This window comes from Amblyraja radiata, chromosome 29 (assembly GCF_010909765.2).
Source record: "Amblyraja radiata isolate CabotCenter1 chromosome 29, sAmbRad1.1.pri, whole genome shotgun sequence".
NCBI lineage: Eukaryota > Metazoa > Chordata > Chondrichthyes > Rajiformes > Rajidae > Amblyraja > Amblyraja radiata.
Window position 1 is genome coordinate 19,615,246 of NC_045984.1, and position 14,291 is coordinate 19,629,536.

The following is a 14,291-nucleotide window of genomic DNA, read 5'->3' on the forward strand; positions in this document are numbered from 1 at the left end:
ACAGGAGGTTTCAAGGGGCAAGAGGTAGTTGTTGAGACTCACTGCGGGTCCACCACTGAGTGGTGGTGAATGAGGATGGGCATCAAACACTGGTTTACCAGGAACACCGTCATCCTAGAAATGGGGCAGAGAGGTTTTGGAACGCTTGAGAACATGGTGGGTGTTGTGGAAAGTGCCTATTTTCTCTCTCCTTTACATTCCCAGGTGCATACGAGTGGCCAGTCTTCAAAGCCAACCAGTGAACAGTGATCTTCAGTGTTGAAGGAATGTATCACTGGAATAAGCGGGTGCGGCAGCATCTATGGAGCGAAGGAAATAGGCAACGTTTCGTCCCGAAACGTTGCCTATTTCCTTTGCTCCATAGATACTGCCGCACCCACTGAGATTCTCCAGCACTTTTGTCTACCTTTGATTTTCCAGCATCTGCAGTTCCTTCTTGAACATTATCACTGGAATCAGATGGGCAAGAGTTCAAGGGACTCTGCAGAACGGACCCACGATGTAGAATGCAACTTCAATGCGGTACTGGTTCAGATGCGGTTTGGGGATGGGACACATCACACGTGCTGTCCCAGAACGGATACCTGCTCTGCCTTACCCACTCATCCAAACCTGGTCAGTCAGGATCATATTCCTCTTGCTCGGATCTTGCCTGTACCATCTGAAACAACTTTAAAATAAATGAGTTGCCTGCTCATGTGAAACCACCTATAATTCCGTGTGGAAACATAAAGGCCTCAAGGCAACTGGAGAAAACACATTTAAAAAAAATAAACTTTAATGTCTTGTTTACATGTTAGAAATTTGCAGGTAGCCTTCTCACAGACCCGTGCAAAGATGGATGCTGGCCACCCTTTAACGGTACAACTGATCTGATATCCAGGAGGCATTAGTGTGATCTAGTTGGCTCTGGGCTGGTCGATTCTGATTCAAGCTGCAGTCCACGACAACCCCCATCATCTGCCCAGGCAGACGAGGGATGCAGGTGGGCTACAGGGCGAGAGGAGGGTGGGAGGGTATTTTGTCAGTGCCACCGGGGGTATTGGCCGGTTCCCTTGTGTGCTCCGCGATCACTCTCTGTTGTTCTGCATCAGCTTCAGTACATGGTTTTCAATGACTTGTTGAACTGAAAAACAATTAGCCACGTGTAAACGATTAAGAGCGCCGCCCATAACCTCGCCCTGGTCCAACACCGGCTGAGTCCATCAATAGATCTCACGTCTCGTTAAGTCGAGCATTGTTAGGTGCAGGAAGCCATTCACCTGTTGAGTCAGTGTGTGCTCCTTGTGAAGTGCTTCCATTAGACCCATTTCCTGCTCTTTGCCCACCGCCCTGCAAGTGTATGTGTCTCCAATGCCCATCCAGTTCCCTCTGAAACCCCCGTTCTACAGACTGCATCACAGCCCACCCCACTGCAAGCAACACTTTCCATCAAGAGTGTTTTACTGTCATATGCATTGAAAATTGAGATTCTTACTTGCTATAGCTCAACAGGTTTGTTAAAAATGTACTCAATAATAACTCAATCAATAGGATCGCCTCACATTCCGCTTGTATCTTGCCCAAAACTTTAATTTAATTTCACACCAAGTAATTAGGAATATTGCTGAGAACAGAGTGGTGGACCTGGTTTACATGGAATTTATTAAAGCTTTTGACAAGGCCACTGCTGCCAGTGTGCCGAGTGGGGGTGGTGCAGCAACAGAGTGGGGTAGTGGGATGCTGCATGAGTGGGCTGCAATGGTGCCCAGCTCTTATCCTGGTCGTGTTGTTTCCCACTGGAACAGGCAGTGGACAGCAAGTCCCCCAAGCTACCATTCAGTTTGTTACAGACCCACTGACCTCACCCTCACACCCAAATCCCTTACCTGACAAAAAAATCCCACTTTCCCACTGGCTGCTGCTCGATGGCTTGGGGAGGGTACTGATGAGACTAGTAATGGGCTGCCTCATTACTTCTGTCTCATTAGCACCAGCCACAGCAACAAGCCCAGGAATTTATATAATCCACAACCACCTTGCCTTAACAAATCCCGTTCCCCACCCACCCTCGCCCCATGTACCAATAGAAGCTCTGATGATGACCTTCCCTTACCCTCTACATCCTTGCAGGTACACAGTACAGGATAATTGAATTGACCAACATGTTTTGCCCATCCCCCAGGACCATGCGTGGGTGGTACAGTTGAGATGGTGAAGTCTGTGTACCATGACCATTTAACCTCAACCAAGGGCTGGACAAGTGGTGACTTTGGACCACCTGTGGAGAGCCGGGGCTGGCACAGCGGCAGAGACCTGGGTTTGATCCTGATCACGGGTGCTGTCTGTACTTCTCACCGTGACCTGCATGGGTTTTCTCCCGGTGCTCCGGTTTCTTCCCACACTCTAAAGACGTGGAGGTTTGAAGGTTAATAAGATTTGGGTAAATTGTAATTTCTCCCTAGTGGGTGTTATATAGTGTTAGTGTGTGGGGATCGCTGGTCTGTTTCCTGGTCTAGCCCGTTTCCACACTGCATCGCTAAATTAAACATTTTTAAAACAGCCCCCAGGAATGAGGTGAGGTATCTGAAGACTGACAAAAGGGATGTTGAGGACTTGCCTTTTTTGAATCCCAGGGCTACAGCCAAGTCCATGGGACTGTAACCAGAGTCTGCCTCCATCGTCAGATCAGCACCACTGGCTGTTGAGAGAGCAAGAAAACAACAATTAAATCTAAAAGCTAAATAAACCTCAGTGGGTCAGACAGCATCTCTGGAGAAAAGGAATAGATGATTTTTTGGGGTTGAGACCCTTCTTCAGTATGAGAGCAGTATGAATATTGATTTATCTAACTTCAAGTCACCCTTGCGTTCTCTCTCTCCATCCCTCCCCCACCTAAGTCGTACTAGCTTCAGTCGTCTTTAATGTCTGTAATTCGTTTTCACCTAACCCACAGCAAATAATGGCCTATTTCCTTTCATTGTTACTTTTTTTGCATAGTTCATTCATTTGTTCTATATCTATCCATACCACCATCTTTTGTTTCCCTTTCCCCTTTCTCAGTCTGAAGAAGGATCTTGACCCGAAACGTCCCCTATTCTTTGTCTCAAGAGACGCTGTCTGACCCGCTGAGTTACTCCAGATTTTTGTGTCTATCTTTGGTTTAAACCAGCATCTGCAGTTTCTTCCTAAACAGCTAAATAAACCTGTAGGTTTGCTACAAGGTTCCTCAGGAACCCTGCTTCCTTTGACTAGCATGGAATGTCATGGAAATGTGACTGAATAGTGCACAAACAGAAGGCTTTTCACTGTACCTTGGTAAACGTGACATTGATAAACTAAACTAAAGGTATATTCAACAGTTTCAGGTTATGCAGAGAACTGACATGAGGAGAGATTGACCATTCAAAGAGCAAGTTAAAAGTAGTGAAGTTGGATTTTTTTTTCCATAAGGGGTACAATATAGCTGTGGAATTATTTACCAGAAAACTCTGAAGAAATGGGGAAGAGTAAAAAGAAAATTGAATTTCTGGGGTAACAAACTGGGGGGAGTTCAGCATTTTTCTTGTGCTTAGCTTTTTCTTCAGAGATGCCGCCTGACCCGCTGAGTTACTCCAGCGTTATGTGTCTATCTCCAATCATTCAGACTTACCCAGTAAAGCTTCCACACAGCGTACGTGATTCCCATGCACTGCATACAGCAGTGGAGTGCCACCATTCTGCGGGAGAGAATGGCTTGTGTTTGAAAAAGCTTATATGTCCCTTTGAGAATCGCAAGGCATTTACCAGTCAGGATGCACCTTTGTGGCATTGTGGCAAATGTATTTGTTCAGGAGATGTGTACATTACTGGCAGCTCATGAAGAAATACATTCTAATCTCCAATTAGCACAGGCATTTCCATCTCCAATGATCACAGCAAGATTTCACAAGGCAGAATGTGAGAAAGATCCAATGAACAGTCTGTGACACTGATACAACTAGGAGCCAGGGTACTGGGAGAACTCCCCTGCCCTTCAGAACAACAGCGTGAGACGTTATAAGGAGCAAAGATAGATCTTTGATAGGAGGCCCTGGCTTTGGATACTTTGTAACTTTGTCGGTGCCATTTATGTGACGACTCTGCATACCTCGGGTTTGCAAAACTAAGAATTTGACGGTGACTCGTAACAGAATTATTTCATTCACATCCAGCTGACTGCAGACATCTCATCCGGCCAACCTTCCCTCAACCTTCTCAATCTGAGCACATGTATTAAGTGGCATATCAATTTAGGACCAGCTTGGTGCAGCAGAATCTGGAGACATGATAGTTGTCTCAAGGGAGAAGTTGTTACAATCATGGCCTAATAGGCAGTATTTAAACAGAGGTCAGATAAATAAATCAGGCGAGAGGAACTGTAAACTGGGCTGGTAGGGAACGGTACGTGAGGGGTGAAGGATGGGGCCGAATGGCCTGATTGCTGTGTATTCCAAGCACGACACCTGACCACATCTGTACACAGGTGCATGGTGCTCACCCTATCTGAGTAACAGTAAATTAGGTCATGAACTCACAGATCCAGAGTTAATATTCCACTCCTACTCTATGGAGTTGGGACTCTGTTTTTACAAGACAAGACACCGCGGTTCCCGGAGGTTGCAGGTGGTTGCCGGAGATTGCAGGTAGTGGAAGCAGGTAAGGAGACTGACAAAAACCTCCGGGAACCGCACGGAAACCTTGGGTGGGGCGCAAAGTCTCCAGAGGTTTCCGTTCAAGTTTCCTAAGTGGGACAGGGGCATTTCCACTGTACAAAACCCATAGGACAAATAAGAACCGAGATGTGGGGAGATGGGCTTCACAGTGTGACCCGCTCAGCTCTGCCCCGGCACAAGAGCAAGGGGTACATGGCGGCTGATCTGCTGGAGCTTCACCCTACCCAGTCGTAGATGTTGACGTCCACTCCGTGCTCAAGGAACAGCAGGACGATGTCTGTGTATCCCTGGATACTGGCCAGAGACAGCGTGCTCTCCCGCTCCTTCGCCAGGATACATGGGTCAGCTCCCTGCAACGACAAGGGGTGGAATCACATCTACCCTAACGCTGCCTGGGCCACCCTAACGCTGCCCATCACCCTCTCCCCCCCCCCCCCCCCCCCTGGGCTGCTAGTCTGTGTCTGAATGGGTTCCGACGCAAAACATCGCCCATTCTAAAGGTACGTCCTTTTATTCTGAGCCTCTGGTCCCAGACTCTCACACTAGTCAAAACCACATCCCCACATCCACTCTATCCAGGCCAAGTGGGAACGCTTTGACACCGAGCAATCAGTTAATCAAACATATGATGATTTGGCATTGTTTCCTGATGGATTTTTCTGCAGTAATGACTTGTGCTGGGTTTATGATGCTCTTTTGCACGGCATTGGATCACTGAGCAGCCGCGCTGCTCATCACCACGATAGGAACAGTGGCTCCGATAAGAGCGGGGGACTACACATAAATAACAGCTGGTGCACAGATGTTAAGGCCATTGATGACCACTGCTCTCCGGACCTGGAATATTTATCCATAAAATGTCGCCAAGGGAATTCACAATATGCCAAGGGAATTCACGGTTGTCATAATCACAGCTGTATATATACCGCCAGATGCCAATACCACCACTGCTTTGGACTATCTGCTTACTGCCATTAGCAAAAACTGTTGGGCAAATTAACACCCATCCTGACGGGATCTTTATAATAGCAGGAGATTTCAACCAAGCGAGACTAAAGACTGTCCTCCCTAAATTCTATCAACATGTGCAATGCCCCACAAGAGGTAAAAACATACTGGACCATGACTATAGCAACATCAAACGGGGGTACAAAGCATCACTTCTCCCCCATCTGGCCATCAAAGCATCACTTCTCCCTCACCTAGGTACAATGAGACTCTTCTGCATTGGTGGAGGCAGGGAACTGCAGATGCTGGTTAATACACAGAAGGACGCAAAGTGATGGAGAAACTCAGCAGGTCAGGCAGCACCTTTGGGTAGGAGTCCGTGATGTCCAGAAATGCTGCCTGACCTGCTGAGTTACTCCAGCACTTGTGCCCTTTTTTACATAACTGTCTTTCCACACAGTTAATGGCAAGGGCTAAGAATAGTCCTGGATCAGGGCAGGGCCGATTCCAATGAAGCGGACTCGGCTGAGTTTGTCCATGCGTGGGTGAAGTTGCCTAGTGTGAGCAGTGCAAGCCCCGCTGCTGTTCCACGGTCACTCAGGGGCGGAAATCGTTGTAAAACATGGGGGGGGGGCACAAATTCTTGGTGGCCACGCGCGAGGCTTCGGAGGCTTTGGCTGTGGGCCCTGTGGACGGTAACATTGGGTGCTGACCTGGTTGGTGACCAACTCCGAACTCCAGCAACAGCAGCATTGTCCACCCGTATCGTGGGGCTTGAATCGGCCTGTTCGCGGGGCCTTTCATCGCCCAGCGCGGCTTAAAATCGGCCGGCGGGGCTTCAACATCTCGACGCAGCAGATTGATTTGAAGCCACACCAGGCGATGAAAGGCCCCGCGAACGGGCCAATTCAGCCCTTAGAAAGCGTCTGATACCCGCTGGATCTTTCAAAAGCTACAATGGATCACAATGTGATAAATAGCACTTAAACAAATAAAACTGATGCAAATAAAGGCAAACAGAAGAACCAACCTTGGAGGGGGGGAAAGAGAGATGGGAAAAATATACTAAGTAACGTGAGTGATCATGAATAAGGGACTGACCTGATCCATTTAAATCCGATACCCGTTTAAATCTTTCCCATCCACCAATACATCAAATGGTAATACTTGAAGGTCAAAACACAATTGGTGACACATCGTGTTAATACGATGTTAATAGAGACAATTAACAAGCGCTTAACAGTGACACCCCAACTGTCTCGCGAAAGCGGAGATTTTAATAGTTTTGTCTGAAGCTTGTCTAATAGTAATTAGTCTGAAGAAGGGTCTCGACCCCAAAACATTGCCTATTTCCTTTGCTCCGTAGCTGCTGCCTCTCCCACTGAGTTTCTCCAGCATTTTTGTCTACCTTCAGAGATTTTACTAGTTTTTTTCGCCAAATTTCAAAATCCGGATTACAAAAGATGGGGGGGATTGTCCCCCATCTCTCAAAACATGGGAGGGACGTACCCCTCCCCATCTGCCTGTACATGTTCTCACCGTCTCCAGCAGAAACCGCACCACGGCAATCTCTCCGAACGCTGCCGCCCACATCAGTGGTGTGAACCCCTGCTCGTCCGGCACATTCAGGAGCGAATCCCCTGAAAGACAGAGAGATCTCTAGTTCGCAGCAGCATTTTACAAGACTTTAGACATACAGCCAGCCCATAGCGTCCGCATCAGCCAGCGATCACCCCCATGCACTAACACTATCCTACACACTGGGGACAATTTACAATTTTACAGAAGCCAATTGACCTACAAACCTGTACATCTTTGGAGTGTGGGAGGAAACCGGAGCACGCGGTCACAGAGAGAACGTACAAGCTCTGTGTAGTCAGCACCCAAAGTGAGGATCAATCGCGGGTCTCTGGCGCTGGAGGCAACTCTACTGCTGTGCCACTGTGCCTCCATTGCCAAACACCGCTAACCACTACTTACTAGTGTCAGGCTCAGCCCATCTGAGGAGACCTCACAGGTGAAGACAACTGGAACGCTGGTCAATGAGATCGCTCTATGATGTCATCGTAGTGAGAGTGAGAGGAAGAAACAAGTAACAAATGTCCACAGTCCCAGACCATCCTGTCACTCTGACCCTTCCTACTATTCAACTGGTCAGGTTGAAGTCCAATTTACTCTCTAAGGAGATGCTGCTTGTCCCACTGAGTTGTTCCAGAATGTTGTGTCTCTCCCCAATTAATAGTCTTCCCAATCAGAAATGCAGCACTATAAGTGATGAATGTCTCACTTAATACTATAGCATGGAAACCATACAACCATATAACAATTACAGCACGGAAACAGGCCATCTCGGCCCTTCTAGTCCGTGCCGAACACTTACTCTCACCTAGTCCCATCTACCTGCACTCAGACAATAACCCTCCATTCCTTTCCCGTCCATATACTTATCCAATTTATTTTTGATAAAATCGAACCTGTCTCCACCACTTCCACGGGAAGCTCATTCCACACAGCTACCACTCTCTGAGTAAAGAAGTTCCCCCTCCTGTTACCCCTAAACTTCTGTCCCTTAATTCTCAAATCATGTCCTCTAGTTTGAATCTTCCTTACTCTCAATGGAAAAAGATTATCCACGTCAACTCTGTCCACACAAACAGGCCATTTGGCCCGAGTAATCCTTCTGCCTTAACCCCATGCTCCAGCACCTGTGCCAGAGCCCTCTATAGCTAAGCGATTCAAGTGCTTATCTTGACTCTCCTCTAAGGTGTGTTCTTGGTGTCACCCTGGCACTCTTAGATTATGAGTTGTGCCACAAGTTGGTAGATCTATCTCACTCAGTTCTTCAAGATCCCCAAACTTTAATCTCTCATCCCTGCGAAAAGCAAGTCCAGAGAGCACCTGAAGTCAAAGACCATCCCCTGATTCACAGGAAACAGATCTTGGACAAAATTCAGGCAGACCATTCATCCCTTCAAGCCTATTCTACCGTTCACTAAGATTGTGACTGATCATCGGGAACCATGGTCACTGTCTCAAGATGAAGCCAGATGGTTTAGGACCGAGGTCATGAGATGCTCCTTCACCCAGAGAGTGGTGATTCCAAGGATGTTGCCGGAATGAAGGCCTGAGCTATAGGAAGAGGTTGGGCAGGCTAGGACTTTATTCCTTGGAGTCCAGGAGGATGAGGGGTGATTTTATCGAGGTGTATAAAATCATGAAGGGAACAGAGAAGGTGTATGCACAATCTTTTACCCAGAGTAGGTGAATCAAGATCCAGAGGACACAGGTTTAAGGTGAGAGGGGATATTGGAACATTTATAGACAATAGGTGCAGGAGCAGGCTATTTGGCCCTTCGAACCAGCACCACCATTCAATGTGATCATGGCTGATCATCCCCAATCAGCACCCCGTTCCTGCCTTCTCCCCATATCCCCTGACTCCGCTATTTTTAAGAGCCCTATCTAGCTCTCTCTTGAAAGCATCCAGAGAACCTGCCTCCACCGCCCTCTGAGGCAGAGAATTCCACAGACTCACCACTCTCTGTGAGAAAAAGTGTTTCCTCGTCTCCGTTCTAAATGGCTTACTCCTTATTCTTATTTAGGGCAACTTTTTTGCTCAGAGGGTAGTGGGTATCTGGAACAAGCTGCCAGAGGAGGTAGTTGAGGCAGGTACTCTAACAACTTTAAAAGACATTTGGACAGATAAATGGATAGGAAAGGGATATGGGCCAAATGTCGGTATGTGGAACTAGCTAAGATGATGTATGACTCTATGACAGCTTCCTATGGAAGCCTTAGGTACAGTTCAGTAAGTTGCAGCAGCAACACCACAGGGCCACGCTCATTGCAAGACTGCGTGGGGAGAGGTGAGATCACCCCAGCAGACGGGCTCAGCGACCCACCGTTACTCACCTGGCTGAAGGCACGATGCGAGCTGGCACAGATCTCCCTGGGCAGCCAGCTGATGAACCGACAGAGCTGTGAAGGAGAGAATACAGTCACGCCCAGCAGGTCTCAGTCTCACTCCCCCCGTGTTTGCAAATGAATTCCCTGATCCCAGTCTGATCCCCACCTTGTTTGACACAGAGCAGGTGACTGGCTACTCACACCTTTCCATCACCGATAGAAGGTCTAACACCACATTCCCATCTTCCCCACGGCCGGAGTCCCGAGCCCGTGTCGCCAGTAGGTGGTGTCACACCGAGCCGCAGGGCCACGCACAGAGAGAGCTTTAGTTACCAAGGCAGTGTTCGGTCAGTGAGTTTGATCTCTATGTTGTGTACAATAAGACCTTTAGTGACCAGGGCGGTGCCGGTTAGTGTGTTTGAGTGCTGGGTCATGTACAGTAAGGCCTCTAATGACCAGAGCAGTGTGTCTGAGCTGTGGCATCGTGTGATGAACCCTGGGCTTGTGTGCAGCATGCATTCCACCGATGGTCAGAACCCTGCACCATGCCCAGGGCTGTAACCTTCAGGCCACGTGTGGCAGGCTTTGTGCTGGGCCCAGGGTTTGTGTACAACAAGTCCTACGCTCAATGCTGTGTATGCATATCAGGGGGCCTGGGCCATCAGCTGGAATGCACATGGGCCTGATGTGAAAGATCTCTGTCTAGGTGCAGGGCATTTCTGAGCTCTAGCGTTCTGGGCTCTGGCATTCCTAGATCTCTGGCGTTCCCAGCCTCACGTTCCTGACATTCCCAGGCCAAGGCAATCCCAGCCCAGGCGTACCTGGCCCCGGCGATCCCACGCGCACCGTTCCCAGGCCCAACGTTCCCGGATACTCACTGTCAAGGTTTGCCGGGATGGATGAAAGCTCATTGCCCCTCTGCCGGTTGGTGAGCGTGGTGGCGTACTTGTGCGCGGCACCGGATTTCTCCACGGGTGAGGACAGCGGAGTGTCGGGACCATCTGGCGACAGAGCAGAGGTGGGCGAGTTAGGGCAGGGCCGTGAGCTCGGGACGGGGTCAGCACCATGCCACCACCCAGTCCCCGTGCAGCTGGGACTGAAGGCTCTGGAGTTGTGAGGGGTCACGCTGTTGGCACCCACCCCCCATGCAGCAGCATCTGCTGCTCCATTGCAGCAGGCATCACAGTTGGCCCGTCCATCCCCGCCGCAACTCTGGGCAAAGGCAGCCTCCATACTGACTGATCACTGACACCGACTATTGACTGACCAACTGACTACTGAATGGCCACTGACTGACAACCCAATGGTATGAAGATTTAATTCTCTAATATCAGGTAACGAGCAATCCCCCTATCCCAATTCTTCCCCCACCCCGCACCCCCAAACCTCATCCTCCTTCCCCTGTACCCCACCTGGATTCACAGTTATTCTCCCTCCCCCTCCCCTTTCTTACCATCTATTTCCCTTCCTCTGGCTTCACAATTCACACTGTTCAATCCTCATCTCACACCTTTTGGCTTTTCATCTCTGGCCTTTGTCCAACCATCTGCCTGTCAACCACCCTCCCCTCACCTGCATCCGCCTTCCACTAGCCAGGCTTAGTCCTGCTTCTCTCTTCCAGCTTCCCCCCTCCCTCCTCTCTACACAATCAGTCTGAAGAAGGGTGCTGACCTGAAACATCACCTATACATGTTCTCCAGAGATGCTGCCTGACCCAATGAGTCATTCCAACACTTTGTGTTTTTTGTAAACCAGTATCTGCGCTTCCTTGTTTTTACATGGACTGCAATATCGAGATGTGAAAGGGCGTCTCCTGAACTTCCCATTCCCAGAGTAGGGTTCCCAGCCTGCTTAGACTCTCCGGATGTTGGAATCAGCACCATTGCTCCTGTTACCCACACTCTGACCCTGGAGATCATTCCCACGGCCCCAAGATACCTCGCTCAGATATCTCCTCTGATGTATCATTCCCCAGGAAAGGAGCCTCTCCCAGGTCAGAAGAGAGTGCTTTGGGCTCCAGGCTGAGTGTTTTGATCTGCTCTGCATTTTCGTTGACCTGGATGAAGTTGCCCGGGGCAGCCACCGCTCGAGGCTCCTTCTTGGCAGGGTGTGTTGAGGAGGCTCTCTTGCTGTGACGGCGGTCGCCATTCCTGCCCAATGCTGTCTGTTCCTTCCTGGGACCACTTCCCACGGTCCCTGGACTCCTCTCCCCACTTAGGGGCAACCTGCCTTCCTCTTCATCCATGGCACAGAATTTCCCCTGTAATGGAACAAGAATATATCTTAAGAATTGTTCCTAATACATGTCTGTATCCAGCCAGCATTTGAATTGAATTGAAAGATACAGTATGAAAACAGGCCCTTTAACCCATTGAGTCCACACCGACCTTCGATAACCCGATCACACTAGTTCTATGCTATCCCACTTTCATATCTACTCCCTCCAAAGTAGTGGCAATTTACCGTGGCCAATTAACCTATAAACCCGCAAGTCCATGCTGACCAAGATGTCTGAGTTACCTCCATATGCCTACGTTCGGCCAATATCCCTCTAAACTCCATACAGACAGCACCCATAGTCAGGATCAAACCGGGGTCTTTGGAGCTATAAGGCAGAAACTCTACTGCTGCGCCACCATTCCACCCTAAGTTTCTGTCATCTGCAAAGCAAGGGTTGGCCATTGAGATGGAAATCATTTTATTCACCCAGAGACAAGGAGTCTTTTGAATTTTCCAAACGAGAGGCTGAGGAGCAGCATTACAGGCACACAAACACAGTCGTACACAAAACATAAATTATATATCAATTACACATAAATTGTGCCAAACAGTAAAATGATAAAGACGACAATACAGGACTGTTGTGCATAACACAATCAGAAATCAAGGCCTTGGTAGTGGAAGAGGTGATCCATAGAGGAACAGTCTAAATAATGGTCCTAACCTGAAATGTCACCTCTCCACATTCTCCAGAGATGCTACCTGACCCACTGACTTACTCGAGCACTTTATGGCTTTTTAAGATGAGCCCTGGTGTTCTGTTGCCAAGGTAGGATTAGGGTTCTGCAGATCAGTTCAAGAACCTGATGGTTGTGGGAAAGTAATTGTTCCTGAACCTGGTGGTGTTGGACCTCGGCTTCACGATAGCAGTGAAAAGAGGGCATGAGTCTGATGGTGGGGATCCTTGATGATAGATGCCGCCTTCTCAGGACACCTCCACATGTAGATGCTTTCGATGGTGGCGAGGTCTGTGTCTGTGATGGACTTTGCTGAACCCAGCACTCTCTGCAGCATCTTGCGTTCCCCTATGTTGGAAGGTGAGGGTAGGGAGCAGAGAGGGAGGTGTGAGGGGCGGGGTGATGAGAGGGAGGGAGGGGTGATGGTGGAGGTAGGAGGGATTTAAACCCACAGTTTAAATTACTGATAGACACAAAATGCTGGAGTAACTCAGCGGGACAGGCAGCATCTCTGGAGAGAAAGAATGGGTGACGTTTCGGGTCGAGACCCTTCTTTAAATTACTCACAGCTTTCATAGAAACATAGAAAATAGGTGCAGGAGTAGGCCATTCGGCCCTTCGAGCCTGCACCGCCATTCAATATGATCATGGCTGATCATCCAACTCAGTATCCCATCCCTGCCTTCTCTCCATACCCCCTGATCCCTTTAGCCACAAGGGCCACATCTAACTCCCTCTTAAATATAGCCAATGAACTGGCCTCAACTACCTTCTGTGGCAGAGAATTCCACAGATTCACCACTCTCTGTGTAAAAAATGTTGTTCTCATCTCGGTCCAAAAAGGCTTCCCTCTTATCGTTAAACATGTACTTCGAGGTACTTACAGTTCTTGAAATGTCATAATCGTTTGCTCTGCTCTAATCGTTGCCTCTATGTCTGACAAACCTGCCAAGGCCTAATCACCACATTTCAAAAGCTGCAAAATGTGGAAATCGTGGGCAGAATGATCCTGATGTAAATATGTCACATTCATAACTGTGTTGAAATTATTTAAAATCAGCTGCAGCTACAAAATCTACAATCCATCTCTGGTCAAAAGCTGTCATAGTAACACCGCACATATAAAATGTATTTAGCCTTCGCAACACTGCTCCAGTTTCAGTGCTTTCAATATATATTTTCAAGTGCATGCACCATACCTGTGACGTAAAGGGGCGTTTGCAATCAGTTTCACAAGGTTCAGCCCGCTCGCGTCTTCACAGTAAACACTTCCCCTTCCAAAAGTGAAAGTAAGTGGGGGTATATCCCACAATACAGAGGAGCAAATATAATGCATGTATTTTGTTGCAATATTTATGATTTGTACAACTTGTGATTTATTTCACAAATGCAGGGAACGTGCCTGCAGCCGCCGAACATCCCCGGGGCCCAGTCTACCCACCGGCCCAGGATCCGGAGCATGAATGGCAGTCGCCGGTGCCAATCGGCGTCAGTATTGCACGCAGCAGCCAATCGATACAAACGGGAGGCGGGATTTAGTGGAAAAGTCAGCTGCAAAGATACTGGAGGTTCAGATGTATTTTCTCTCTGAAGCTTTTAAAGGACGTTTACCGACGGCGGACTTTGTTGGCACAACAGCGGGAGAGTGCCTGCGAGCAGCCGCGAGGATCCGGGCCCGGGACCACCGCCTGTCAATCAGACGATGCCACCACCAACCACCACCAAAGGCTCCTCTAGTATCTTTGGTAGGAAGAGAAGGAGCGACAGAGAAAGGAGCCAGTAGGAAGGGTAAAGGGGTGGCCATTAT

At 48.7% G+C, this 14,291-nt stretch overlaps 1 protein-coding gene across 2 annotated transcripts; it reads right to left on the reverse strand.

Moving 5' to 3' along the window:
- Window positions 1–756: 756 nt before the first annotated feature.
- Window positions 757–14,221, reverse strand: rfxank (regulatory factor X associated ankyrin containing protein). Of its 2 annotated transcripts, none has more exons than XM_033046787.1 (9): window positions 13,692–14,221; window positions 11,466–11,795; window positions 10,406–10,528; window positions 9,534–9,599; window positions 7,161–7,261; window positions 4,898–5,023; window positions 3,632–3,698; window positions 2,600–2,680; window positions 757–1,126 (listed from the first exon to the last, which is right to left on the reverse strand). In XM_033046787.1, exons 2-9 carry the CDS (start codon window positions 11,770–11,772, stop codon window positions 1,071–1,073), a joined length of 927 nt encoding a protein of 308 aa, XP_032902678.1. In that variant the 5' UTR covers window positions 11,773–11,795; window positions 13,692–14,221; the 3' UTR covers window positions 757–1,070. The 2 variants fall into 2 exon arrangements, with proteins under 2 accessions (XP_032902678.1, XP_032902677.1); XM_033046786.1 differs by having other exon boundaries at window positions 11,466–11,787; window positions 13,684–14,220.
- Between the last annotated feature and the right edge of the window lie 70 nt (window positions 14,222–14,291).